We start from the raw sequence: 27,662 nt of genomic DNA on the forward strand, positions 1-27,662 counted from the left end.
CAAGTGGATTGATGGGCACCTTTGCCCTCCTAGAGACAGCAACAGGGCCCTGGGGTACTGTGGGGGAGTGACTATCCTGTAGGTTCCTCCAAAGCCCTGGGGCTATCAGACCAACCTCCAGAAACAGCCAGAGCCAAAAACTACAAAAATAAAGAGTTTATTTCCTATCCAAAAGTGAGCCCAGGGTGTTGGGTGGTAAAGGAGAGCTGGAGACCGGGGTGAATTTTCAAGAAGTCAGGGCCCTGAGTGAGACCATATTGGAAGGGGGAGAACAGGCGTGGCTGAGGTCTGGGGGTGGGGGAGGGGTAGGAGTGCTGCTGGGACTGTTTCAAGTTGCTGGCAGCAGAAGAGACCACTTTCAGTGTTGGCCTGCAGAGAGACAGAAACAAAGATGTTGACAGGCCCAGGCCCAGGGGTAGAAGTAGACATTACTGGGCCCAAAAGGCACCCACTGGGGTAAAGGAAGCTGGGAGTACACTCTAAGGCAGGGATTGCAAACTGAGATACCCATAGAGACCAGATAAAGAATTCAAATGAAGGAAGCTAGCTGGGTGTCAGGAGATGATCAAGGAATGTGGGGACTGCAAAGAAGTGGAAAGTACGGGTCTCATCCAAAAAGGACAGTGGCCACCCAACACCAGCTGATTATTGCCAGGTGCGGCACTGGCCCAGGGTCGCCAGATCTCCCGAATTTGTTTAGAGAAGCTGGAATCTCTGGATTTCTATGTGAACTCTCCTGATCTTCAATGTGACAACTCATTCATATTTTGAAAAAAATGCTGTGAGAGTCAAAGAATACATATCTGGGGTCATCGGTTCATTTCCTATGTGAGCTGTGGGGTAAGGTGAGCCCCTCCAGCTTGGGCTGATGGTGGGAGGCCTAAGAAGTCTTGGGTTACTCAACTGTCAGCCAGGGGACTTCCCTGGTGGTCCAGTGGTTAGGACTGGGAGCTTTCACTGCTGAGGGCACGGGGTTCGATCCCTGGTTGGGGAGCTAAGGTCCCACAAGCCTCATGGCGCAGCAAAAAAAAAAAAATGCCAGCCAGGATCTCAAACCTACCCCTCTCGAAGCAATATTGCTTTCAAAGTCTCCAGCAGAGACCTGGGGGCTGGGACAAAAGACCTCACGGTATCACTAAGCTACCTCCGCACTGGAATCTGCAATCCATCCCTCTTGCTGTAGACACCAAGATCCTGCCTGCTCTTGCCTCAGTCTTCATTTCCCAGGCTGGATCTGGGGGCTTTTCCCTTCCCCTCTCTGCTCCCCCATCTCTACCTGCCTCCAGGTCCTGGGGAGAAAGCCAGACATCTCATCTGCCCAGCTCAGTGGGCACTGCGGTCCATCTCATGCCTGTTGCGTTCCACGGCCTCAGGTGGTTCCCCTCACAGAGGAGAATAGAGGAGGGTTTGGAAAAGGCAAAGGGTCAGAAGTGACCAGGCTTTGTTAAAAAGGTCAGAGAATCCAGAGCCAACCAGACCATCTGGTGGCTGCTAACCCAAGGCAGGAGGCCAAGGGGCCCAGCCCCTCCCTGGATGGCAGGCATCAGTACCCACCCCAAACAGGCCTGGGCCCGTGGCCAGGGTCAGTGGAACGTGTCTGACCTGGACCGGAAGCTGTGCCTCATGAGGCTTGAGTTCGGAGGTAAGGCCTCTGGCACTGGGGAGGGTCCCAGAGGCTCAGGCTCTGAGGGGTAAGGGGACAGCATGGAGGGTCTCAGGTTGGGGGGGGCAGCCCCCATGTCTGCTGTCCCCACAATGGCTGGGCAGTGGACCTCAGCGAGGGTAGTATCCTGGAGGCCAGGCAGTGGTCTGGACAAACAGGGAGAGATGCATGGAGGCCTCTGAGGTGGGCAAGGAGGATCTGGGGGCCAAGCCGAGACCGTTGGGTGGCCTGGGGGACCCAGCCTGGCCTGTAGCAGGTCCATCATGTGTCGAAGCTCCTGGCTAAGCTGAGACACTTCCCGGTTGAGACGGGAGATCTGTTGAAAACACATCAAATTGTCTCTCAGGTGCCATAACAATCACCACCCTCCTAGGTGCACTCCCTTCTACAGTTTACAAAGCTCTTTCGTACCCACTCTCTGCTCATGGCCACCCTGAGAAGAAGACAGGACAGGGGTTATTTTTGTCTAGATGTAAATACCCCAGCCTCTTTCCAAAAAGGATTTGGGATGACAGCTATTGCTACTACCCACCACACACACTTTGACAAGATGTAGAAAAATGTGCTCAAAGAGGCCACACAGCTGCGAAGTGACAGATGCAGGCTTACTCTCAGGTGATACATCACATGAGCTCAAGTGTCTATTCAGCGTTTTTCAAATTTCAGGGAGTACAGAATCAACTGAAAAGCTTGTCAAAATGCCAATCTCTGGGCCCCACCCCAGACATTCCAGATTGGGTGAAGCCCAGGAGTCTGCATTTTAACAGGTTCTCTGGGTACTGATGGACACCCAAGTTGGGGAACCACTGGTCTAGAAGAACTGCATGCGGAAGCAGGGCTGACCTTGAATCCTGCCCAACCGGGGCTGGCTCCGCCCCCAGCCTCAGGGCCCGCCCCAGCCCAGGTGCGGGCCCCGTGGGATGCCTGCTGTTTATCAGAACCCAGGGAAGGCCCCGAGCACTCCCGAGGGCTCAAGGGCTCGACCTGGCTGCTTTGTGGACGCAGCTCTGACATCCCCTGGGCAAACAGGATCAGGGCACTTTCTGACCAGGATTCAGACCTGAGGGTACAGGTCCCCTGGGGTTGAAGGCCTGCTCAGCCTCCCTGTCCTCTGCCCCACTCATCGGGGGAGGGGGCCGGAAAGGACTGGAGCATGTGACTTAGTGAGGGGAGGGGCCCTGCAGGAGCAAATCCCATGGCGGTGGAGGGAGGAGAGGCCCTCTTTTCCAGCTGGACCACCTGAGCCAGCTGGAAGGATGGAAGTAGCTGTGCCTGAGTACTTACAGTGTGCCAGCGACTGGGCCAGGCACGTATGCACCCTCATCTCATCCTCACAACAACTCTGGGAAGAACGTATCGATTTCCCCATTTTCAGATGAGGAAGCTGAAGTTCAGAGTGACTGTGGGACTTGCCCAAGGTCTCCCAGCTAGTGTGAATATCCAAATTCAGAACTCTGGCTCCAAACCCTTTGAAATGCTCCTATACTAAGCACATCTCTGATCCCAAGGTTGGAGGGGAGGGGCCAGCCCCAACCCACCTCCTGGTTCAGCCTGCAGACCTTTTCCTTCACCTCCTCGGCCTCAGTGGCCACTTCCCGGCTGGGCATGGTCCCTGCAGACGGAGTGGGGAGAAGGGATGCTGGGTGAGTACAGGGAGCTCGAGTCTACAGCCTGGGCTGGGCCCTTCACTAGGCAGGCAGAGGGCAAGGGGAGAGGACGTTCTGGGGTCAGGATGCTGGGAAGCCCAAGCTCTTCAGGATGGTTTCGAGGCCCTATCACTTCCCCAGCCCCTCCCCACCCCCACGGAGAAGCATGGAGCTTCTCTTTGGTATCTGTTTTGTTTTTGTGGGTTTTTTTAGGCTGCACCGTGTGGCATGTGGGGATCTTAGTTCCCTGACCAGGGATCGAACCCGCGCCCCCTGCACTGGGAGCGCGGAGTCTGAACCACTAGACTGCCAGGGAAGTCCCTTCTCTTCAGTATCTGAACACAACTGCTCTCTGGTCATACCACTATACCTTTCACCAACCACCTTGCTCCACCCCTCAAACTCCTGCCCACCCTTTAAGACCCACCTCTAGTGTCCCCTCCTCTAGGAGGGAGGGTTAGAGGCTCCCTCCTCTCCTACCGCAGAGTCCTGTTCTTTGTCTCGGTCACGGCACTCAGCACCCTGTTCTGGAATCGTTTATCTGAGCTCACAGGTGTCTCCCCCACTAGACTGGAAGCTCGCTAAGAGGGTGGACCAGGTCTGGGTCATCTGCGTGTTCCTAGCACAGCACCTGGCAGCTGGTAAGCCCTTACTACGTGTGGGATGGATGGATGGATGGCCGATGAATGGGTGACTGTGAGTGGAAGTCCAGTGCTGGCCCTTTACCTGTGGGAGGGGCCTGTGGGTGAGGCCTAGGGTGCTCAGGCCTCCTGCTGAACCGGAACGTAGGGGCCTCCGCTGTGCTGCCAGAGTCCTCAATGCCATCCACTATCCTGGGACGGAGGCAGTGGTCATCAGTCCCACACGGGGAGGGGAAGGGCCAGAGCAGAGCAGGCAGAGGGTGAAAAGGGCTGCGGTGCCAGGGAGCTGGGGAGGAGCAGCCGTCAAAGAGGAGTGGGGTTGCAAGCTGTGGTGGGTCAGGAAGGGCGGGGTGGGCAGATGGGGAGGAGCACTGGTCAGAATGCTGGGGACAGAGCCCAGAGAAGGTTCTGGAAGCCAGCAGGGGTACAGGGAAGGCAGACGAGGCTGGCATCTCACCGGGGACTGAGGTCCGGAGGTCCAAATGTTCCCAGTGGGGGAATGAGAAGCTGGGGGGGCTTCCAGGCAGCAGAGCCCCTGGGGAGGCCATGAGGGGAGGGGCTGTGGCCCCGGCCAGCCAGGGCAGGGGAAGGGGTTGGGGACAAGGAAGGAGAGGAGACAAGGGCTGAGAATGGGGGCAGCTCCTCCCCCAAAAGGCTGACCAGGGAGCCCCGGGGCCGTGCTGGGCTGAGGTTGGGCAGCAGGAGGGACCGCCGGGGCCTGGGACCACCTCCAGGCTCGGCCCCAGCCTCAGCCTCTGTGATGGATGGCTGGGTCTTGTCTGAGGAGGAGCCCAGGCTTTCCGAGCGGGGCTGTGGGCAGAGGGGGCAGCTGATGTCACAGGGCAGTGACCAACAGGCGCCCTCAGTAAGCGACAGCCTTCACTGGCGGTTGCTGCTCTCCATCCCCTCTCCCTTCACCCTGGAGCACAGCAGCCAAGGAAAGGTGCCCCCCACCCCCATCTCCTCCCATGCAACCTCCACCCCACCCAGGAAGGGTGCCTTACCTGGGAGAGGCGAGGGGATCGGGAAAAGCGGCAGAGGCCCTGCAGGAACACGGGGGGTAGGGGAGTTCAGGCTGACTCACATCTCCCTGCTCCCCCGGTGCAGCACCTCTAAATCCCACCCATCAGTGTCTTGGGGTTTGAGAATGTGGGGCCTTTTTGTGGAATTGAGTCAGAGATACCCCCAACTCTGACTCAGAGAAATCCTGAGTGGCAACATAAGTCTGAAAAGCAGTAGAAGACCAAGGTCTAAGGTGTAAACTACAGACTTGACCCAGAGCCTAAACCAAAACGGGCCCAGGAAACAATTGGTGAGTGGAGAAAAAGAAGCCCCAGGGGATGAGAGGCCCAGTCCAGAGAGGGAGGGAATTGATGGAGGAGAAGCACACGAAGTGGGGGGGTGGGTCCTTTGAGGAGTCTGGAGTGAGGCGGAAGCGGGGTCAACAGGAGATGGATGGGTCAGTAGAGTTGGAAGTAGACGTGGTGAGAGATGGTCCATGGGGTTGGATAATGGCCAATGGAGTAGGGTCAGTGGGCTGGAAGATGTGAAGCATGGAAGGGGCAATGGAAGGGGGTGGCTGGAGTTGAGAGGTGATGTTTTCAGGGTGGAAGGAATATCATGAGGCTCTCTCTGGGGCTGGGGGGTGGTCTACTTTGAAGGAGGCAACCTCGGAGGAGTTGGAGGCCATAGGGAGTCTACATACATTGGTGTCAGAGCCCTGGCGCAGGTTGAAGGTGAGGTCCCGGGGCAGGCCAGCCCTGAAGGCAGCCCCGTACTCAGGATAAAGCCTCAGGACTTCAGCCAGCCCTTGGCTGCTCAGTTGCTGCAGGCCACAGTAGGTCAGTGCCTTCACGTCGGCGCTGGTCTTCAGCACGCATCTTGGAGCTGTGCCTGACCCAGGCTCCTGCCCTGGCTCAGGGATATCTGCCCCAATCAGGTCTCCTTTTCCTGTGGGTAAGAGATGGGGACAGTCAGCTGGGGCAGAGGGACCAAGAGGAGCTCAGTGGATACGAGGGATGGTCAACGTGTTTGAAGGATGGCTGAAGCGGGGTCAATCGATGGCATTGGTGGAAATAATGGAGTCGGCAGAAGGTCAGTGGAGAATGACTGGTGAAGTTGGGAGACAGTCAACTGGGGATGTCAGTAAAGCTGAAGAAATGATCGATGGAATTGGATGATCAATAAAGAATGGCCAGAAGGGTCAGTTAAAGGATAGAGGTCAATGGAGTTGAGGGTCGATGGAAAAGGCTCAGTGGAGTTGGGAGATGGTGCAATGGGAAAGGATCAGTTGACTTGGGGGACAGTCACTGGGGAAGGGTTGATGGGTTCAGGGATGGCCAATGGGATTAGGGGAGAGCCCAAGGGGTATGGTCTAACGGGGATGGTGGTAGGGTGCCGGGACCAAGAGAGAGTACCCAGTCCCTAGATTCCTGGCCACTCCCAAGGCCTCTGGGGGAAGGTTTTGGGGTAGGTGGAGGGTGCTGATGGGATCCTCACCCAGTATGGCCAGCACCATGTTGTCCCGGAGCACCTCCAGTGAGCCGGAGCAGACATAGTAGTGTGCCTGCAGGGCGTCCCCACGGCGCAACAGGTACTCGCCCGGAGCGCAGAACGAAGTCTTGATGTGCAGGGAGAGGGCCCGCAGGCAGCCCCTGCTTGCTGCTCCAAACAGCGGCAGCTGCAGGATCTCCCGATTCAGGTGCATAGCAATGTCAGCTCTCAGCTCGTCCGGGAAGTCACGCAGTAACTGCATAAGGGGCATAAGTCATTCTGGCCATCCCCCTGAAGCTGCTACTTGAGCTCTACAGATGGGCTGAGCTGTCTCCAAGGACAGAGCTCAAGTTACACATTTCTGACCTTCAGGAAGACTTCTGTGTGTCTCACCTCAATTTGACTTGTGTGTGGACCTCCCAACCCAAGTCCCGGGGCAGAGACTAGGTCTTCTCCTGTCTGTCCACTGCTCATGGCTACACACACTGGTCACTCACACATCCTGGTTACTCAACCCCACGTATGCAAGGACCGTCCCTGGTGGGTCAGCCTTCAACTGGAAGTCAGGAGACTAGAAATCAGCTCTGCATAAATCCCTGTGGACTTTGAGCAACCCATTTCCTCTCTCTGGGCCTCAGTATCCCCATCTGTAAAATGCAGGGTTACACTAGACCTTGAATTTTACCAATGACCTCCCAGGGGCCAAACTTAATGTTCATGGTTCGGTTCCATCCTCGTCTTATGGAGCCCCTCGGCCACTCTGGCTTGCTTACCTCTCCCTCTTGTGCCCCCTTCTTCCCCAGGCTCCTCTTCCTCAGCTGTCTTCTCACTGTCCACACTCTCCCTGCATCATGACAACCAGCCAGGACTTCTACCTCCCTGTGAGCCCGGAGCCCTATCTCTGGGTCCAGACTTGTATTTTCAACTACCCACGGGGCAACCTCCACCTGGATCCACCATAGGCACCACACCCTCATCATGGCCTAACCCTGGACTCTCACTTTCACCCCTAAGTCCAATCTTCCTCCTGTAATGCCTCCATCCCACCCTTGGCCAAAACCAGAAACCTGGGAATCACTTTGAGCTCCTTTCCTGCAACCAGTGCATCACCAAGTCCCAAGGCTCCTGCTCTCAGAAATATCTCCTGGATCTGCAGGCCACTCGCCAGCCTAAAAATGTGGCAGGATGAGATCTAAATCCAAGGCCATCCATGAGCTGGGCCTGCCCACCTCTCCAGCCTGGTCTCTTCACCCCTCTGTCCCTCTCTCCACAGCACTCACACACCCTTTCCTGAAGGCTCACTGAACTATTTTCAGTTCCCTGAACTCACCCTGCTCTTTTTTTTTTTTTTTTTTTTTGCGGTACGCGGGCCTCTCACTGTTGTGGCCTCTCCCGTCGTGGAGCACAGGCTCCGGACGCGCAGGCTCAACGGCCATGGCTCACGGGCCCAGCCGCTCCACGGCACGTGGGATCCTCCCGGACCAGGGCACGAACCCGTATGCCCTGCATCGGCAGGCGGACTCTCAACCACTGCGCCACCAGGGAAGCCCCACCCTGCTCTTTTGCGTCAATATTTCCAGACCTGTGTGTCTACTGCTCTTTTTGCCTGGAATGGCCTTCTGGCCCCAGGCCAATCTTCTTCTTGTCCTTCATGATGTCCCCTCTTCTGTGACACCTTCCCTGCCTCCTCTAGGCCCAGACACAATGAGGGCCCCACTGCACCAAGTCCCTCCAGTACAATCCCATTCACAGCGTAACTATTTGTTTACCCGTCTGCCTCCCTCACCAGACTGGTGCCTTCCTGAGGGCAAGGGCTGGGGGTAATCGTTCCCCAGCCCCCTGTGTCCTTCACAGAGACTGGCCGGAAGCAGGTGCTCGAAAATGGTGGCTGAAGGGAACATGGCATTAGCCATGTGTAGAGGAAAAGGGATGTGGATTCCGGTGGGTGCGTGCCCTTGTGAACAGCACCTCGTCTCCCTGCACCCCATTTGCCTCCGTCCCAAACGCTGAGAGGCAGCGACCCCTTTCCCACTGCACCTCCGTGCTCCGGGTACCACCGGGAGCCCCGTGCACTACCTCGTTGGCATCGATGCCGCTGTTGACTGTCCACGTGGTCTGGAAGTACTCGAGCATGCGCTGCTTGAGCGGCCGGGGCAGGCGATGCACGCGGATGAAGTCCTTGAGGTCCTTCATGCGGCTGTGGTAGAGGGAGCGGCGCGAGTACATGCGCTGGATGATGGCCGTCACGTTCCCGAACACCACTGCGTGCATCAGCGCTGCGGCGCACAGCAGGCAGTCAGGGGCGGCCACCCCTCCGGCCTCCTCCCCCCGCAAGGCCCCCCCCCCGCCCCGCCCTGGATGGATCTCTGGATTCCTGGGGGAGGGGCAGGTGAACCAGTGGGCTCCTGCGTGCCTAGGTGCTGGGTCGGGGCGGGGAACAGAGGGTGGTCCTGAGAGGGGTCAGACTCGATGCTCCTCTCATGCCCGCCCGCCCCGTGAAGTCATGAATTTGGCCTTCCCATTCCTTTTGCAAGAGACCCTCCTGTTTGTGGCATCCCCCCAGGGCCAGCACGTAGCAGGTGCTGAGCAAACACCTATGAATAAATGCACGAGTGTCTGGTCGTAGGTGGACCCCTTGCCTTCCCTGGGCCTCAGTTTCCCCACACGCACGCTGGGCTTAGCCGGGCCACCCCGGGGGCTTGGCAGGCCTGGCCTCACCGCCTATGAGCATTGTGCAGATGGAGAAGATCTTCTCGGCGTCAGTGTTGGCGCACACGTTGCCGAAGCCCACGCTCGTGAGGCTGCTCAGCGTGAAGTAGAGCGCTGCGATGTAGGCGCTGCGCCGCGACGGGCCACCCGCAGAGCCGTTGACATAGGGCACCTCCAGCCGCTTGCCCAGCTCGTGCAACCAGCCTAGGGGGTGGAGGGATGCAAGGAGCCCCGGCTGCGCGAGCAGTGGAGAATGGGGTTTCCTCGAGCTGCCTTCACTTGACCTTGGTCGAGTACTTACAGAGGCGAGGGGAGGTTTGCACAAGAAAGGTGAGGAGAGCCCGTGCCCGGGCCTCGCCACGGTGAAGTGGTTACAGTAGCAGTTCAAGGCTACCAACTCCCTACAGGGCTGACTGTGTAGGGGCCCCTTCCAGTCCCTAATAGTTTATTAAGTGCTTCCTGTGTCCAGGGTGCTGGGACTTGACACAAACATGCTCCCTGCGCTGGTGGAACTTACAGTCTGGAGAGGAAAGACATGAAATAAATCATTACAGGTGGAAAGCAGCTACTAAAAAGGAAGTATGTCTTCGGGGATCATATGGGTTAGGGAGAGCCAACCCAGTTTGGTGGGGGTCACGGTTCCTGAAGGGCTTCCTTAAGACAGAGCATTTTAGTTGAGACCACAAGGAGAGAAAAGTGGCTTAGGAAGAAGGGAGGGAAGACAAAAGAGAGAGGATTCCAGAGAGGAAAACACGTTCAAGGCCCAAAGTGAGAAAGCAGTACATCCTGGGTGCTGGAGTGGGGCCAGGGTGGCAGCAGCACAGGGGGCCTGGGAGGAAGGGAAGTCAGGTAGGGGTAGAGAGAGGGCTGCCGGACCATGTACGGTGTGGACTGAGCGCGGACTTTATTTTGAGGGCAGTGGGGAGCCACCAAATGAGTCCTGTCAGGGGTACTTAGCCTCTGCCCAAAACACCCTCCCCGCCTTCGGAGTGTTTCCCATACTGTATATTGATTGCCTGTCACTGGTCTTGTCCCCCTGCTATGCTGTGAGTCCCCCCAAGGCAGAGCCCCTGGCTTCAGATCAGTATTCCCAAGCCTGATCCGGCAAGGAGCTCGTGCATGTTGATCGGATGAGTGGAGGAGGGTGGGGTAGCGGGGGGGATCCTGGTGGAGGTGTCAGCTTGGGGGCCTGCGTGGACAGGGCAGGTGGATGGGTGGTCCGTGAAAGCCTGGGGTCAATGGCTCACCGATGTCCCAGAGCAGCGGGTCGTTGGCCTCCATCTCCCGGCGCCCGACGACATACCAGACGCAGGCCATCCAGTGGGCAAGGAGCGCAAAGATGGACATGAGCAGCGTGAGAACCACAGCACTGCACTGCGAGTACCGCTCCAGCTTCTGCAGCAGCCGTAGCAGCCGCAGCAGCCGCACTGTCTTCAGCAGGTGCACCAGCGACGTCTGTGGCAGCGAGTGCGGTGGGGGAGACCGTCAGCAGGCCCCCCACGTCCCTTGCCAGCGCCTTGCCACCAGATGCCCCGGAGCTAGGGGAAGCCGCCCCGGGAAAAGTATCCCTGCTGTGCTGAGAAGGTGACCAGGAAATGCAGCGGGGAGAGGATAACACGGAAACTAATAATGGCTAACGGTAAGTATTACGTGGGTCAGGCACTGGGCTACGTATTTGTAATCCTCATTAAAAAAGTATGCCTTCAGTCCAATTACCATCATCATTCCCAGTTTGCAGAGAAGTCAACTAAGGCTCAGGGAGGCTACTACTGACTTGCTCAAGGTCACAGACCAAGGAAATGATGGAGCTGAGACTCAAATCTGAGATGACACCAAGGTCCGTTTTGTGCTCTACTGCCTCTCAGCACCTCAGCTGGTGAAAGGGCAAGTCTGGGTCAGAGGCGGGCCAACAGACAGAAAGATCTCTGGCCCTTTTGCTCAAAGTCCCCAGTGTCCTAGGTACAATCGGCGGTGGACAGGGGAAGGTTTAGGGACCTCGCCCCTTGTGGGTCAGCTGCAGATGAGAGGGTCACACCGAAACGTTGAGGGAAGGAGAGCACGAATGACGGTGCTTGGGCTGTGAGGTCGCAGCCCTTGTGGGGTTCAGTGAGGGTTGATGGAGCTAGTGGCACCTAGTAAGGGTCCTGTAAACGTTAGCTAACGTTACCACTCTGACTGTTTTCGTTGTGCCTTGATTAGCCTTCCAGTCTTAGATGATGAGCAGGTGGGGGCTTATCTTCTTGCTACTCTGGGTTGGGGCAGCTCGGAGGCTAGGGCTGGGGGCTCTGGGGCAGCATCTGGGGATCTCGGTATGAAGGCCCTTCACCGTCCTTTCAGGGGCCTCCAGGAGCATCCCCCAACGCCCTGGCCCTACACAGCTCCTGAGTCACTGCCTGCCATTTTCTCTAATTTTAGGCAAGGGAGTTGGAGAGGAGGTGGCTTTGATTCCCCCACATAGACCCTCTCCAGGGCTTAATGCCTGCCCCCAGCTTCCAGAGCTCCTGACTCCAACCTTGAGTTCTTCAAGGCTTCCCTTTGTCACCTGCCCCTGGGCCCCGCTCCCTTGGGGCCCTCCTCTCATTCTCCTTGGACCAGAATGTCTCAGGCCTGGCTCCTTCAAGTCCACAGCTCTGCTGGTGCCTACTTATCCTCCATCTTCTCTCTGCCTCGCTCCAGCCCCACATTGCTCCTCCCCTCCCCTCGCGCCAGGCCATCCGCTCAGGTACCCTGGTTTCCCGGGAAGCAGGGTAGCATGTTGGAAAGAATACCAGACCAGGAGTCTAGAGACCTGGTTCCAGTCTCCCGCCTACCACTGCTAGCTGTGTGACCTTCAACAAGCCACTCAACCTCTCTGAGCCTCTGCATCTGCCTCTGAGAAAGAGAGATATGAGAATCTGCCCTGAAGGGTTACTGTGACGTTCATATGTGATGATGTGTGAAAGAACTTTGTAAACTGTAAAGTGGTCCTGAAAGTACCAGAGGAGGGGGAACTGCTTGGGTGGGCACAAAAACCAGGGGGTGGGGGGTGCACTCAGGGGAGGGGTGGGGAGCCCTGCTTGGAATGGCTGGAGCCTCAGGGCAGACACACCCACATGCACGTGTGTGGGAGCGTGCACACACGTGTACACAGCCAGGAGAAGAGGCCCACAGCCCGTTGGCGGCTAGTTAAATCCGGCTGCAAGTAGGTGGTTTCCCGCTATAGCTGAGGGTGGCAGGGAGAGGAGCACACAGGGAAACTGCTCCCCACCTCCCCACTCAGCAACCAAGGGGGTCTGGGGACACAGGGTGGGACTCCCTCTCCCTGGGCCACAGAAGACCTAGTATCTGCCAGCTGGGTTCAGAGCTGACCACCTAGGGCGCCTCCAGGCAGTCCCCAGGGAGCTGGGAGGATGCAGGTCCTGGGACTCTCCGCCTCCAAATCTGCTCCGCAGCCTCTACCTCCCTGTCTTGGCTTACTATGCTAAGATGCCCCCTCTTCTTGTCTCCTGCCAGCCAGGTCCTAGTCTGTCTAAGGTCTAGCTCTGCTCTCACCTCCTCCCACAGGAACCCTTCCCAGACCACCCTAGCCTCTGCCCAACTGCCATGCTTTGGCTTCCTAGGCACTGGCCAGATTTCAGATCATTTTTGCGGGAGGATCACGTTCCAGCCTGGAACTCCAAGGTCGGCTAGCTCCGTGCCCAGCCCCCACGCAGCAATACCTTGGTCCCATCTTGCACTCCATTCAACTCTTCTGTTCCTGCTGTCCCCACCAGCTTAGCTACCGGGAGGCTAACTTCTTATCACTTTTCTCCACAGTGACCATGCCTCACACAGTGCTTTGCAGACAGCTAAATGCTCATCCTTTGTTTGTTAAATAGAAATGTGAAAAGTGCCGCTCATTTGGCTTCAGCCCAATGCCGCCTTGGTAGCCCTACTTAGCTTTTCATTTGTCACAGCTTCCCTCAGAGATTGTGGGCTGAGCTCCCCAAGAGCACAGACCCTCTCGGACCCTTCTCAGCTTCCAGCGCTGGGCTCTTCCCATCACAGATGCCTGACAAATATTCACAGATGCCTGAGTCTGGGACTGAGGTGGGTCCCTTAGTGGGAGATGCTGTGCTGAAGTTGGGCAGCTAGGCTGCAAGGTGGGACGGGGATCACTTACCACGGTGATGTTGAAGACGTAAAGCAGGTCAAAAGGCAGAGCAGCAATAAGGTCAACAAAGAACCACGTGGCCAGATAGTGGAGGCCAATGGAACGAGGAGCAGAGACCACCTGGCCGGACTGGGACACATAGGTGGTACGGAAGTTCAGGATGATATCTGGGGGTGCAAGAGGCTGTTACTAGGGGGCCTTGGCCAAGGGCAAGAGACTCAGAATGGAGGTGGATGCAGGAATGGGGAAGATGCATTGGGCTTCAGGCTGGTCCTTAGGGAGGAGAGGTCTAAAGGCTGAAGTCTTCAGGGGTCAGGGGTCAGGGCTCACGGACCATGAGGACTAAAAGACCCAGAAATGGGTAGGCTCTCACTGCCTGGGTCCTGCAGGCCCAGGATGGAGCGAGGCGTGGATGAGTGGGTCCCTCCAGCCCACCAGCCAGGGTACGTGGGGCAGAGCGTCTAACCGAGGATGAAGAGCATCTCCACGGCGATGTCGCTGACAAGGGTGTGTCGGGAAGTGATGGGGGTGTCGTCATCATCCGAGAAGCAGACATTGTAGGGGACGGTGACCGCAACGTAGAAGGTGGCGAGGAGGATGAGGCCGTCCCAGATGGCCTTGGGCACGCTGTAGTGGAGGAGGAGGCAGCGGGACCCCCCCACGGAGGCCACCTTGTATTCGGGCACTGATGGCTTTGGCTCAAACACGTTCTAAGGGGAGAGGGGTGGCGGTTGGGGACACTTTGGGGAAAGAGGAGCCAAGGCTGGGGGGAGGGAGAGGTAAGGAGTGGGGAAGGGGAGAGTGGGCACTGCAGGCATGACCACGAGAGGAGGTTGAACGTGCAGGAGAGGGGGTCGGGGCTGGCACCTGACACCTCCTTCCTCTGCCAACTTACTGCTCAGGCCCCCTTTTGAACCAATCATGTTTTTTTGTGGGGGCAGGTATTTCTAAGGCTTGACCTTCACCTTGCTTGAGAAGGTGATTATGACAAATCAGGCACAAGCCCTGGCTTGAGAGGTCACTAGCTTCTCCTTCAAGTTCCTCTTGGGTTCTAGGGGTGCAGTGGAGGATGAGTATACCCCAGGGATGAGGGGAGGATGGCATGGTGTACCCCATTCGCTGTAGCCATAACACACTGCACAGACGGTTGGAGACCCATGGCTTCATCAGGGTCCTAGGAGTGGTACACAGGGCTAGATGCCAGGCCCCCAGTGGGGGCTTTCTCCCTGGAACCACAGTTAGTGATTTCGTGCCCCCCTTGTGACATCATCAGAGCAGGGTATTGGCAATCACAAGGAAGCAAGGGAGATGGGGATGGAAGGAGATGTGGGGGAACACAGGATAGAGCAGAGAACCATACATGAGAAATGGGCAGACAGAGGAAAAAGCCTCTGGAGGGAGATCAAACAGACAGAGAAACAGGGACACAGTAACAAGGGTGCCTCAGAAACATGGCTGGAAGATGCCGGGGTGGAGATAGGACTCACATTGGTTTTCATGCCTCCCTGGCCCCGGCGGCCAAAGTGGCCAGTCAGTCGGTGTAGGACAGTATGGCTCTGCCTCCTGGTGGATCGAAGTCTCGAGCTGGCTCCCCTCCTGCCAAGGGAGTTTTCTGTTGGAAAGAAGGGTACGGAGATAAGTGGGGGCACATCCCATGAGGCTGAGGAGGGAGAGGTCTTCTGTGACTTTGGGCAAGGACTTCTGATCATTCATGCCTTCTCCCCAGACTTGCAGTTACCATGATTACTGTCGCTGTGGCCTCCTGGGGGGCCAAGTCCTGGGCCTCCACTCTGAGTGATGTCCTTGAAGGAAAAGAGGAAAAGTACAACCTCCCCCATCTCATTCTTGATGGGCATCACGTCCAGGAGGCACCAAAAGGCTGAGCCTGTAGGTGTGGAGAGATGGAGGAAGAGGGTGAGCAGCCCATGGCTTCTCTTTCTCTCTCATCCCCCTTGGCTCCTGGGCATAGTCAAAGGGCTTGGCCAAGGTTTAGTGCTGGAAAGAAGCCCAGAGATTATGTCAGCTATCTCCTTCACCTTCCTGATGGGAGAACCACGGCCCAGAGAGGGTCAGGGATGCACTCATTGTCACACGGTCAGCTTGTGGGGACCAGCACCCGGGCTTCCACTGGGCCAAGTGGTCTGGGCAGGACTGCAGGGTCTGGGCAGGACTGCAGGGCAGGCCAGGCCCCCTCACCATCCTTTCGGTAGAAGCAGATTTCAGCCCGGTGCTCCTGATGGCCCTCCAGGGCCTTGTGCAGCCTCTGCAGGGCTGGCTCACTGGTCTCTGGACCGTAGAGGAAACGGCAGTTGCAGGTTTTCTGCATGACCTCAGTACGGCCGTAGCCTGTGAGCTCACAGAAGCCGTCAGAGCAGTAGACGATGGGAAAGCCCCTTGGGCCCTGTGTGTTGGCCAGCAGGAAGTTGCTGTCTGTGGATAGAAGAGGTCAAGGTCAGGTCAAGGCCAGGAGAGCTCAGCTTCCCGGTGGGCCATACCTCCCCCAAGCTGTGGTCAGAGATCCCAGAGCCAGAAGCTTCCCAGGCTCCCATGTGATTCCTGGATCCCCTTTGGGATATTCTGAAATGAGAGTAAGAAGAGATAGAGCCAAAGGACAAGGACTTAAGGGTGCGAGAATTGGGAGAGGGACTACTAGGGGGTTGGAAAAGGAACCCCGAGAGGTCATGAGGTTCATCCTCCTGCCTTCAAGCTGGTGAGCTGTTACTGTAGGAGGCAGCACAGCATGGTAAGGGCATGGGCTCCAGCACCCACCTCTGCCACTTACTGACTGTGTAACCTTGGGCATGTTAATGAACTCTTCTGTGCCTCAGCTTCCTTACCTGAAAAGTGGGGGATAATATATCTTCCTTGCATGGTTGGTGTGAGAGTTACATGAGTTACCTGGGAAGAACAAATCCTGGCACATAGTAAGTGTTACACTGAGAAAGTGAAATGATGCCCCACATTCGCCCAGCTTTCAAAGCTCATCCATAGCCACTATCCTCTCATCCTATTAGAGAGTGAACAGGGCAGAGATTCTGGTGATATCATGCCCATTTTATTGATAGGAGACGCAAAGGCAGAGATTATCCAAACTCACAAATCTCCTTTGTTGGGGGAGGAAGACAGTGATGAGTAGCATCCTTATTCCCTGCCTTTCAGGAAAGGTCCTCTTTTTAGCATCCCTTAGCTAATTTCAGAGGGTCTGTCTCAGTGCTCAAAGTCTGACAGGCTTGAGAAACGAAGGTGTGGCTCCAGCAAACCCGGCAACGGAACCTGAGCTGGTTCCCTCCAGCTCCAATGGGCAGGAGGCCTCAGGGGGGCTCTGTGGGCCATCTAGGGACAGTCTCAGCTGAGGGAAGGGATCTGAGACACAACCAGTCCTGGAGCGCTAGGAGGGCTGAGTGTCTGGGGGTGGAGCGGCTGATGGGGATACTGCAGGTGCCTGGGAGGCGCTGGGCCCTGGGCAAGCAGCCTCCTTCTTCCATCCCAGGCCCGTTGCCTGGGTGATGGGCGCTATGGAAACAAGGGAGGTGTGTGTGGGGGCGGGGTGGGGAGGCGGGTAGGGCCCCGGCGGCTCGGTTTCCGCCCTCAGGTACCGCTCCCCCCACCTGCCAGATCCCAGCCAGGGTGTCCCAAGGTGGGCAAGGGGAGATCTCTCAGTACCGAAGTAGGAAAAGGGAACGGCGGGAGAAGAGGCGGGTAAGGAGGATTGTGGCTGTCCAAGGTGCTGAACCTGGAACCCAAGCTGGGATGGGGGTGTAGGCAGTTCCCTGTGTCACACAGACCACCCCCCTCTTCCTGCCTCACCTCCCTCAGACACAGAAGCTCTACGGCTCGGGGGCGCGTGACCTCAATCCAAGCTAGGTGCTGCCGAAGTCTGATCTTTTCTCTCTCTCTTTTTTCTTCTAAGGGAAGTGGATGCTGGAGTCTTCTGGGAGTAGACCCCAGAGCGTCTGCCCATTTCGTCCCACCTCCGCGTCTTGGATACCCCCTCACACGCCTCCAGCAGAGCTCAGCCCGAGAGTGGGCGGCTCCCAAGGACTCTTCTCCGCTTTGCCGCACAAAGAGCCTTTCCTGCTTCCAGTCACACAACCCCAACCTTGGCCCCCCACACACTCTCGGTCCTCGCCCGCCTCCCCTCACAGGGCGCTCCCAGTCCTGTTCCTTCACCGCGGCTTGGCTCTGGGAGTTCTTAGACCCTCAACTCCACTCTCTCCTCCCCTCGGGTCTCTCTCACCATATCCAGGAGACCCGCGCCAGCGCCGAAGGAGACTTGACCCCTAGCTCGAACCCCCAGCCTCAGCCTCCGGCCCACTCACGCGTGCGGTCGAAGCGGGTGGCGATGGTGTCCAGGAAGGTGTTCTGCGGGGCCAGTAACCCCTTCATGACCGGCATGGCCTTGGGGCGCGGGCTCGAGGCGCGGCGCCAGGGGGCGTTCAGCGCGGCCGGGCCGGAGGGGGCGCGCTGCCGGCGAGGCCGGGGTGCCCCATGTGCCCGCCTGCCTCCTCCCCTCCCTCTCGGCGCCGCCGCCGCCTCTCTGCTCCGAATCCAGCAGCTCTCCGCTTGTCTCTGCGCCGCCTCGGTTCCCCCCACCTCCCGACGGGCCAGGTTCTTTCCCCCGGGCTCGGCCCGCGCCCGCCACGTGGCCCCGCACGGGGAGGGGCCACCAGAGGCACCCTCACCCCTCTCCGCTGCTCTCCTCCGGGTGGGGAGCGGCCCACGCGTGTCTCTCCCGCAGAGAATTCGGGACACGCCCACCCGGAGCTGAGGCTCCAAGAGGTGGGGCAGGGCTTGAATGACAGACACGCCCACCTTCCAGGGTGGCCACGCCCCCACGCGTGTTTCCCTGGCTGCTCCTTGTGTCTCCGCCCCTCGGGTTTCCCCGCGCACCGCCCACCCTGGGAATCTTGTCTGGTTCACAGCGCCGCCTGCTGGAGTTGGGGTATTTCGCAGCACCCCCGCTCCCTCAGCTCCAGTGTGAGCCAGCAAGGGTTAAAGAGGCTAGTTTTGCCGATGGAGGATCGATGGGAAGGCAGAAAACTCAAATTTTAGAATGCACTACTTAACCCTCACCTGTGCCTCAGTCTGCGTAGGGCACCCTGGCGAACTCTGCCTCTAAGCTCAGCAATGTGGATGAAAAGGGCTTTGGAGTCCACCGGGTAGAAATCCCAGCTCTGCCATTTACTTACTGTGTGACTTAGCCTCTCACTTTCAGCTGCAAAATGCAGCTAATAATTTTTACCTCGTATGGTTGTGAGAATGTAATAGCATAATGCATATCTCTGGCACACAATGTGTTGGAGAGCAATTGTCTCCCTATTCTCCCTCTTCCTATCATCGTGATTCAACCCTCCTTCTCTCTGCTACCATTCAGGTGGAAGAGAGGCTGAAAGCAACTTTGGGGCTGAGAAAGATAGTTTCAAGCTGGGCAGTCAGTTTGTAAATCTCCAAAGGTACGCTGGTGGATTTTGTTCTTCTCCAAAACGAAATAAGTGCAGCAGCAAGAAGGACCCAGGTGAGACCAAACACAGGACTTTTTCACTGTGGAAGCAGAAAATTACTTGGGCAGCTGAGTGGTGGCTTAGGGTGGCTGCTTGCCAGAACAAGACAGCCAAAGCCAGTGACAAAGGGAAGATGGGCTGGGGAGAGGGCAGGCCAGTGTTCCTCACCCTGAGTCTGAGCTGGGCATTACCTGGGATGTTATATTGCTTAAAAGTGCCACATCTCTACTTTTGGGTGTAAGTTTCTTAGGGCTGCTGTAACAAAGTACCATAAGCTGGGTGGCTTAAACAACAGAAATTTTTGGCTCAGTTCTGAAGGCTAGAAGTCCAAGATCAAGATGACTGCAGGGTTGGTTCCTTTTTAAGGCCTTGGGGGAATATTTGCTTCATGCTTGTTTTCTAGCTTCCGGTGGGTTGTTGGCATTTTTTGGCTTGTAGATGCATCACTCCACCTCTGCCTTCATGTTCACATGGATTCTTCTTGTGTGCATTTATGTCCAAATTCCCCCTTTATATAAGGACACATCATATTGGATTAGAGGCCCACCCTACTGCAGTTATGACCACATTTTAACTAATTACGTCCACAAAGACTCTATTTCCAAATAAGGTTACATTCTGAAGTGCTGGGGGTTAGGACTTCAACACGTAAATGCAGTGTGTGTGTGGGGGGGCACACAATTCAACCTGTACCAGGTGTGTTCGGTTAATTGCAGGAAAATCTTGCCGCATCCCCACTTAAGAACTTCTGACTCTCAGCTACCTACAGAATAAAGTGAAAAGCCTGACGACTTGTGAGGGTTTTCACAGTCTGGGCTGCACAAGCCTAACCGCCTCCCCTTCAGCGCCTCACTGCTCCCCCATTCTCTCTACCCCACGCTGTAGCTCTCTGGAAGATTTATGTTGAACCTCATATTCCCTGCCTTTTCGGCAGGCGCAGCTCCCTCCTTCCCAGCCGGATTCCGCTCCTCTGCTTGCTTTTTCTCTCCTCTGCGTATCTCCGGAAAGGCCCTGCGATACAGAATGACTGGTAGAGCACCGAAGGACATGTCTGTCCCCATCCTCCCCTCCAAGCACGCACATATGCTGTTCTCTCCTCACCCCAGGGCCTCGCACATTTCCTTGCTCTGGGAGCTCCCCGCCCGAGAGTGTTTCGGGTTCAAAGACGCCCAAGCTGAGGTTCCCCGAGCCTCCAGGTTTTCTGGCTCTTTATAGTTAGAAAGACTCTCACGCCCCCTGGAGGGCGGGACGCGACCACACAGGGACAGAGAGCAGCCACACTAACGGAGGGAGACTCGTCTTTATTGCCCTTTTTCTGCGGGCTGACACCGGGTGGGCTGACAGAGGGGAGAGGGCAGGGCCAGGGTAGGGCCAGGACAGGTCCTGAGCAAGGGCTCAGACCCCGGACTGTCCCCCGGACGCAACAGACGAGATGGCCTCAGCGGGACACCTGCGCCGGGGGCAGGGGCGCGGCGCTGACTCTGCGCCTGCGCGGCGGCCCATGGTCAGGATGCCGGCCGCGTGGTTGCCATTGGCCTGCAGGAGGCGCTGCAACCGGCCCTGGAGGCCCGGGGGCCCGGGCCGCCGCTTGCCCAGCGTGAGGATGCCGGCCGCGTGATTGCCCGCGCCGTGCAGTAGCTCGTAGAGGCGACAGGAGCACGTCTTCTGACGGCAGCAGTCGGGCAGAGGCTGCGCGGCCGCCCCGGGCGACAGTAGTGCAGGCGGCAGCAACAGCAGCAGGAGCAGCAGCGTCACGGTGGCCCAGGAGACCTGGGGAGGCGGAGACCGGGCTCTGAGGGTCGCCCGCATCCAACCCCTAGCCCGGGCCCTGCACAGCTGGCTTCACGCCCCCTCCTGGCCTGTGCTCCTCCCTCGCTGTCACTTAGCTTTCCTGTCTCTGCGCAGAGCTGTCTGAAGGGCTCTGTTGGAGAAGGGCTCGTGTCTGGCTCCTTTACCTACTCATCCTTGAAGACCTAGCAGAGCATCTCCTCCAGGAAGCCCTTTGAGATCCCCTGGACAGAATGAATCCCTCTCTCCTCTGGGTACCCGTAGTCCCTTGTACACCCATTAGAGTGCTGACCACTCCACCTGAAAACAGACATGTCTGAATCTGCCCCAGAAGTTTGTGGAAACTTAGCTCAGGGAAACAGAGGCCCTATTTATCCGCTCCTCCCCACTCACAATGGGCAAACTCGTGCAAATCAAGGACTGGCAGGATCCAAGCTGTTGTCTTGTCGGCCTGCTCCCTTGCAGGGGAAACAGCTCAGTTGCTTTGGAGCAGTTTCCTACCCTCTCAGGGGGCACAACATCCTCACTTGTAAACTGGGTATTAAATAATTCCTACCGTGCAGGGCTTCTGGGAGGATGAAATGAGATGACAGGTGCAAACAGCACCTAATACGTAGTAAAGGCTCAATAAACATGAACTCTTAAGAGACCACGGCACAGTACAATGTTAGCCAAGGCAGATACTTGGCCAAGGGTCCACCCCGCCCGCTGCCTCAGAACCCACATGGGAAAAGGCCAAGAGCTAGACACCTTCAACCTTTCTTCCAGCTCCCTGAGCAGGCACTCTCTTTGCCCCTGGCTTAATGAGTCACCCCGCCGTCCCTGGGTCTTTACCTTTGTAGAGGGAGGATTCATGGTGTCTGGAGCTCAGAGTGGCGTAGCCGGGAAAGGTGTCGTCTGCAGTGGTCCAAATAGCCAGGAGCTTTCAGGCTGTCAACTGCAACCCGCTACCAGGGTCCTGGGGTTTATAGTGCTCTGGGGTGGCGGGGGAGAGATGGGCACTTGCGTCCACTCTGGGGCCAGACAAAGGCAAATCTAAGATTAGCCTCCTGCCGGAGGGCCGTCTCCAGGCTGGGCCCAAGGAATGGCCGCCAAGGCGCTCAGAGACTGGAGGTGGATCACTGTGCCCCTGGTCACCTCCCCGCCCCCGTCTGTCTGCCTGCTCCCTGGAGATGGGGCCGTCTCCGGGCACTAATGAGGCCCGCTTGCAGCTAGGAATCTGGGAGCACAAAAGAGGCCTTGCCTAGGATGCCGGTGTGGGACAGTGTGTCAGGGGAGCTGCTAATTAGGGGCAGGAAAGGAGGCAGTCGTGAGACCCACTCTCCACAGGATGTGTGTGGGGGGAAAGGGCAGCCAGGCAACAGGCCTCTCCCCCCGTCCTCCTGTCACTGCTCCTGGGGCCTTCAGGCTCCAGAGGCTTTCTTCCTCCATGCAAAAGCTTTCTTAGCTGGCTCTCCCTCCCCTCCATCTCTCTTCTTCCCTCAGTCCCTTTCACCAACCTCCAAGATGGAGAAACTTGAAAGCCAGCCCTGAGCAGTGGGAGGAAAGCAGCAAAACCTGGTGAGGTCCTTCAACATCCCCAGCTTCCTTCCTACCTGGCTGGGCTGCCTGGACAGGAGGGATGGAGTCCCATCCCACCATCAGCAGGGAGAGAGCCACCGTGGGGTGAAGGACACATGCCATCTCTAGGCTGGAGTCTTATCCAGGGCACCTGTCTCCCGAGCACCAGTTCCATGCCAGGCCCTGCTCTGGGCACTGGAGTGACAGTGTCCATAGGATATAGCCCAGTTTTCAAGGAGCTCCAAAGTCCAGGTGGGGAGGCAACCCAGCAAAAGGCTAGCTCGGTAGAGAAAGGCCTCTGAAAAAGCCTTGCATGAAAAGTGGGTTTCATCAAGTAAGGTCAGGGGAGAAGGCATTCTGAAGAAGGGACAAAGACCTAGACATGACAGTGCTTATTTCACGTGGGAAGTAAGGTGTGGTCCACAGATCACTTCTCTTACAAGAGAGAGGTGGCTGGGCAGGTTAAGTGAGGCCAGAGTGGGTCAAAGGGTCTTGTTGGCTAAGCCGACTAGTCTTGATCTCACGGGCGCCGAGGCGCTGTGGGAGGATTTTAGCAGGAAGGAGTTGTGGGCTGGTGTGGGGACCGGGTGGGAGGGGGCAGGGGCCTGGATGTGGGGCGTAGAATCTAGAAGTGGTGATTCAGAGGCAGAAGCTGAGGCTTGGCAACTGACTGGGGTCGGGTGCCGAGTTACTTAGGAGGAGCTGCGGGGCTTTGGGCAAACCTCACGACCCCACGAAGCCTGTTTCCCCACTGGCAAGATGGACGGTTAACCCAGATGGTCTCTGGAGCTTCTTCCTGCTCTGATTCTTTACGATCTACAGTACAGGGCCTGCCCATGGAAGTGATATGCGGGTGTTGGGCCAGCAAAGGGATCCGTGCTAAGCCAGGGCAAGGGGAGTTGGGGAGCAGCCCCTCCGCATTTAGGTAAAGCTTGGAATGGGGAGAGGTAGGACGAGGGGCTCTGTGTCTTCTGGGTTGACGTAGGCTGTGGTAGGGGTCCCCGAGGGCTCTGCGGGCCCACACACACTCAGGGCCTGCCCCAGGCCGGAGCAGGAGTGTGGGGAAAGCCCCGGTGTCCAGAGCTGAAGCTGGGAGGGGAGCCCAGGCTGCAGAAGCACCAGAGAGAATGGGAGCACTGGTTTCCCCAAAAGCAGACCCCAAGCCAAGATTCTGGGTGCAAGAGGTTTATTTGGGCGGTGATCCAAGAAAGCACATAAGGGAGTAGGGACGGGAGGGACAGAAGGAAAACCAAGAGGACCTTTGTTAATGAGAGGGTTACTGCAGTGGGCAACTGGTGGTGACCCTCTGAGGGAGACAATCCGGAATACACTTCAGAGTTGCCCCACTGAGGGACCATGAAGCTGAGGTCTGTGATCGCCAGCTCCTGTTCCTTGCTGACTGAGGGTCACTCCTGAGAGAATTAACAACCAACACTTCCAGCCTGCCTGGTGCACGGGCTGAGAGACACAGGCACCGTCAGCGTGGACTGGGACCCCAGGGGCTTCCAGCGTGGGCCGGGGGGCTCCAGATGGGGTGCCGCTGGTGTCTGCTCTATCCCTGAAGTCAACTCCTCAGAACGGACAGATTAGGTCGGGCCTCCCTAAGGCCCAGCAGCTCTGACGGGCGACCGTCAGCTGACACTCGAAGACCCTGGCCAAGGGCTCCCCATCCAGAGGGGCCCCCGAGGAAAGAGCGAGGCAGCCCGCGAGGGTGAACAGGGCAGTGGGCGGGCCTCAGCTCAGGACACCACCCTCCTCTGCAGGTACTGGGCCAGGTACCTGTGCTTGAGGACCCGGGGCATCTCAGGAGGGAAGGGGGCTGAGGGGCAGGCAGCGAGGGCTGCCCGCAGTTCTCTGAAGGCCCCCCACCCCACCAGGTGGACTCGGGCAGGGCCCACGCTGCCCCGGAACCGCAGGGACTTGTAGCGAGCGGAGGCTTCCTGAAGGCAGTGGTCAAGCTGGAAACAGAACGGCCTGCGTGAGGCTGGTGTGGGGCTGGGTGGCGTGTGGTGAGGCTGTGTCCAGGGAAGGCGTGGGCAGGAGTTTCGGGTGTATACGTGTGTGTCTGTGGGACTCATCCCTCCCCTCCCAGAGCCCAAGGGAGGTTCTCCTCCCTGCACCCCTCCTCCCCCTCCCTCCCCTGTGCCCACAGCACCTGGGGGTGTGCAGAGTGAAAGGGACACGCAGTCATATCCTGTCCCTGTCTCGTGTACCTTGTCTCGATTTTCCTCTGACAGGTTCCTTAGCCCCTTCAGTGCCACAAACACCTCATAGTGGGGAGCAGAACCCTCGAAGGAATCTGTAGACAAACCCCCCCATCGTGGACACATGCTTTTGTGAACAGGGTAGCATCCAAAGCCGAAGGCTACTGCCCCCACCCGTTCTTCCCCACGCCGAGGTTCACAGCGGGGAGAAAAGGAGTTTCTTGGCAGGGAGTGGGGTAAATGGAGAGAAAATGGATAGAGGCAGCAGGAGGGATGGGAGTTAGATATGGGGAAGGACTTTTGTTAGGAGCAGCAAAGCAGGCTGACTCTTTTCTCTTTCCTAGACATCTCCCAGCAGGATGGGTATGGGTTGGGGGACAGTCAAGCCAAGGACGGGAGGCAGGAGCCAGTGGAGAAGCTTACCCAGAATGCTGCTCTCCACACAGCCATGGTCCAACAGCCTGGCCCCTGGCCACTGCCCCACCGCCTGGCCCAAGGCCTCAGAGAACACGTCCTCACCAGTGTCTTCGCCTCGAACACTCAGGGTCTGGCCCAGCCTGGGGAGGAGGAAGCAGGAGGAAGAGGAGCCCAGGGCACAAGGATGATCTCTCAGCCACCCAGGGGGTCACTTACCTGCAGACGAACCTGACGACCGGACACTGATTGTAGGCACCAACCACCTGGACCACGTCACCCAGGCGGCACCTGAGCGAGCAGAAGTGCGGGCGAGGTCAGGCCCAACGGCCCATTAGCTCATGCCCCAGGCTCTCAGCAGGGTTCCAGAGGGCCCGAGGTGGCCTGGGGGTGGGTGGGCAGCCAGGTGGTCACCTGGTGAGGCGGGTGAGGTCAGTCAGCACCAGTTCGTACTCCTTGCCCTTCTGGGCTTCGGCCAGTAGGACGGTGGGGGCAGCCTCTTCCCGGGTTCCTTCCTTGAGTGGGAGCAGCTCAATAAAGGGGCCTCCAGGGGGCAGAAGGTACAGGCCATGGGGCTGCTCTGGCCACAGACTCAGGCCCACCACCCCTGTGGGGAGCAAGCGGCGTCTTCATCTGGTGGTACCGTTGCTTTCTGCTGGGCAACAGCCCCTCACCCTGGATCCCAGTCCCAATCCTCTGAGCATCAATCCTACAGCTGCCCTCCCACCCCACCCTGCCTGGCTCCCCCAGGCTCAGCCCTCTGCCTCTAAGGTTTCATTGGGAAGGGACGGTGGTTCTGGGGGTGATGGACCTGGGGTTAAATGCTGGTGTGGCGTAAATCTGTGTGTCTCTTAACCTCTATGAGCCTCAGTTTTTTCATCTGTGAAATGGAGCTGCTGGTGTTAGATGAAATGATTATATAGGGCTTCCTACTTGGCAGCTAGCTGTGTGACCTCTGCCCCCTGCCCTCACCTCACTACCCTTGAGTCTTGCTGACCTCCAGAGGCAGCATAAGCAGGTGAGAAGAAGGCTAGCCCTTGGCACCACAAGGCCCCCAGGGCAGCCACAGCCTCAGCCTGGCCTCCTGCATCCAGAGTCACCACCACCTGAAGCTTTGGCCAGAGCCGAAGGGCCAGTCCTCGGGGTCCCTGCTCCAGGGCCTCCCGAAGCTCAGCTGCCCGTCTGGGAAGAGATGCTCCTGGGTTCCCAGCAGCTAATGCCTCAGCCAGCTCTTCGCCATCGGCCTCCAGGCCCAAGAAGACGTCTAGGAGCTCGACGGCCGTCCCAGCTTCCAGAGCCCGCAGCCCCGGGGACCTCAGTGCCTCCAGCAGCAGGGCCCTAGGGTCCTTGGCTCCAGCAGGGCCCAACTGGCCCAGGGCATTCCAAGGCCAAGGGAGGGGGTAGGGCCAAGGGGAGGAAGGGGTCACACGGGCCGTGCCTTCTGGAGCCAGCGCTTCTGGGCAGGTCTTGTTTAGGGCTGCCAGACCCAGCAAGGTGGCCTGGAGGGAGACAAGAGGCAGTGTTGTTGGCCCTGGGCCTGAGCCAGACCCTGAGGCCCCAGGTTTTTTGTTTGTTTGTTTTCCATTCTGATGGGAGGGTTTGCCTGCAGTTAGGGGTCTCTGGTGGGGTTGGGCTCCAGCCTTCCCAGTTTACCTGCAGAGAGACCTCCCCACGGTACTGGTTTGAGGTAGGGGGCGAGAGCTGCCCTCCACTTTCTTCCTCCTGGAGCTGGCTGGCCTTGGTCAGAGGGAGATGATTCCGGAAGATGCCTATATCTGTAGCCCCAAAGATGTCATAAAATCCTCATGAAGCCACAGAGTTTCCCAAGAGTTTCAGGTAAGACTGGTGAGGCCCTTGAGGAAGGAACCCAGAAAAGGCCTGGGGGAAGAGGGGCTGACAGGGCTCAGGATGGGGAAATTCGTCTTGAACAATCTCGGGCCTGGGTAGGGTCTCTGGGTCAGGTCCCTCTGTGTTGGCCGTAGAAGGGGGAAGGGAGGTCTTCAGGTCCTGGAATCTGACTGTCCTATGGGGTTTCTTTCTCTTTGGGCCACCTCCCCAGACCCTGGGAAACACACCTGTGCTCCCCCTGAGGGGACAGCGGGGACTCTGGGCTCCCTGCAGACACCGCCTCAGGGCCCGCTGCTGGCTCTGGTCTGCATGCAGCGTGCTCTGCGCTAGGCTTTTCCGCTGCCAGGCGGCTGCCCAGCACAGGGCCCCCCATGCCACACGGTGCTGGAGACGGACCAGCCAGGACAGCCTGGCATCCTGGGACGGCCGCCGCCGCCAGAGCACGGCCAGCGGCAGCAGCAGGAGGAACAGCAGGACGGACAGCAGCATCTCCAAGCAGCTCCTGGCAGGAGGAAGGCTTCCAGGTCCTGGCACTGGGGGGAGGGGGGAACCCCGTTTCCTCCCCCCCACCTCCCACGCACAGGAACACCCAAGTTAAACCTGTCAGGCAGGTGATGCGGGGGAGAGACCATCCAGGCTCTGGGGTCACACTGACCTGAGTTTGGATCCTGGCTCTGCCCCTCGTTAGCTGTCTGGCCCTGGGTAACTCAGCCAGCTGCTCTGAGCTCCGTTCCCTTCCCCAATCTGTAAAATGGGAATAATAATACCCCTCAGAAAGTGCAGGAAAAGCATGGCACGGTGCCTGGCACACAGCAGGTACTTAACGGATGGCATGTCTGGCCCACTACCAAGAGGCTCTGCTTTGTCCAGGATCCACCCTGTCCCAGCATCCTGTCGTCCCCCCCCCGCCCCGAAGCCCACATGCACCTGTCACAGCCCACTTGTGCCCTCTGCCTTGCACCCAGGGCCCCCTCAAGCGCTCCCGTACAGCCTCAGTACACAGCAGGCCAGAAGGATGGAGCCACAGCTTTAAAGGGCTGGGCCTGAACCAGGAAATCCGGCC

General features: G+C 58.0%; 3 protein-coding genes across 7 annotated transcripts; all 3 read right to left on the minus strand.

Annotated features, from left to right (window-relative positions):
* Nucleotides 1-141: 141 nt before the first annotated feature.
* Nucleotides 142-18,025, minus strand: KCNH4 (potassium voltage-gated channel subfamily H member 4). 5 transcript variants are annotated; one of them, XM_059048213.2, is made up of 17 exons: nucleotides 17,604-18,025; nucleotides 15,481-15,714; nucleotides 15,023-15,169; nucleotides 14,772-14,896; nucleotides 13,751-13,994; nucleotides 13,294-13,451; nucleotides 10,400-10,607; nucleotides 9,162-9,356; nucleotides 8,520-8,719; nucleotides 6,450-6,699; nucleotides 5,656-5,900; nucleotides 4,955-4,993; nucleotides 4,408-4,760; nucleotides 4,036-4,142; nucleotides 3,202-3,275; nucleotides 1,281-1,979; nucleotides 142-369 (listed from the first exon to the last, which is right to left on the minus strand). In XM_059048213.2, exons 1-16 carry the CDS (start codon nucleotides 17,677-17,679, stop codon nucleotides 1,584-1,586), a joined length of 3,051 nt encoding a protein of 1,016 aa, XP_058904196.1. In that variant the 5' UTR covers nucleotides 17,680-18,025; the 3' UTR covers nucleotides 142-369; nucleotides 1,281-1,583. The 5 variants fall into 5 exon arrangements, with proteins under 5 accessions (XP_058904196.1, XP_066877611.1, XP_066877613.1 ...); XM_067021510.1 differs by having other exon boundaries at nucleotides 1,277-1,979; XM_067021512.1 differs by having other exon boundaries at nucleotides 17,092-17,682.
* Nucleotides 18,026-20,066: 2,041 nt separating this feature from the next.
* On the minus strand, nucleotides 20,067-21,584 carry HCRT (hypocretin neuropeptide precursor). Its single transcript, XM_059048330.2, has 2 exons — nucleotides 21,408-21,584; nucleotides 20,067-20,555 (listed from the first exon to the last, which is right to left on the minus strand). The coding sequence occupies exons 1-2, from the start codon at nucleotides 21,426-21,428 to the stop codon at nucleotides 20,181-20,183; spliced, it is 396 nt and encodes a 131-aa protein (XP_058904313.1). The 5' UTR covers nucleotides 21,429-21,584; the 3' UTR covers nucleotides 20,067-20,180.
* Nucleotides 21,585-23,302: 1,718 nt separating this feature from the next.
* On the minus strand, nucleotides 23,303-27,662 carry GHDC (GH3 domain containing). The gene is made up of 10 exons (XM_059048261.2): nucleotides 27,527-27,662; nucleotides 27,255-27,343; nucleotides 26,827-27,101; nucleotides 26,405-26,526; nucleotides 25,749-26,250; nucleotides 25,166-25,358; nucleotides 24,971-25,042; nucleotides 24,761-24,894; nucleotides 24,347-24,432; nucleotides 23,303-24,091 (listed from the first exon to the last, which is right to left on the minus strand). The coding sequence occupies exons 3-10, from the start codon at nucleotides 27,086-27,088 to the stop codon at nucleotides 23,873-23,875; spliced, it is 1,590 nt and encodes a 529-aa protein (XP_058904244.1). The 5' UTR covers nucleotides 27,089-27,101; nucleotides 27,255-27,343; nucleotides 27,527-27,662; the 3' UTR covers nucleotides 23,303-23,872.

Source organism: Kogia breviceps, chromosome 19, assembly GCF_026419965.1.
Source record: "Kogia breviceps isolate mKogBre1 chromosome 19, mKogBre1 haplotype 1, whole genome shotgun sequence".
Taxonomy (NCBI): Eukaryota; Metazoa; Chordata; class Mammalia; order Artiodactyla; family Physeteridae; genus Kogia; species Kogia breviceps.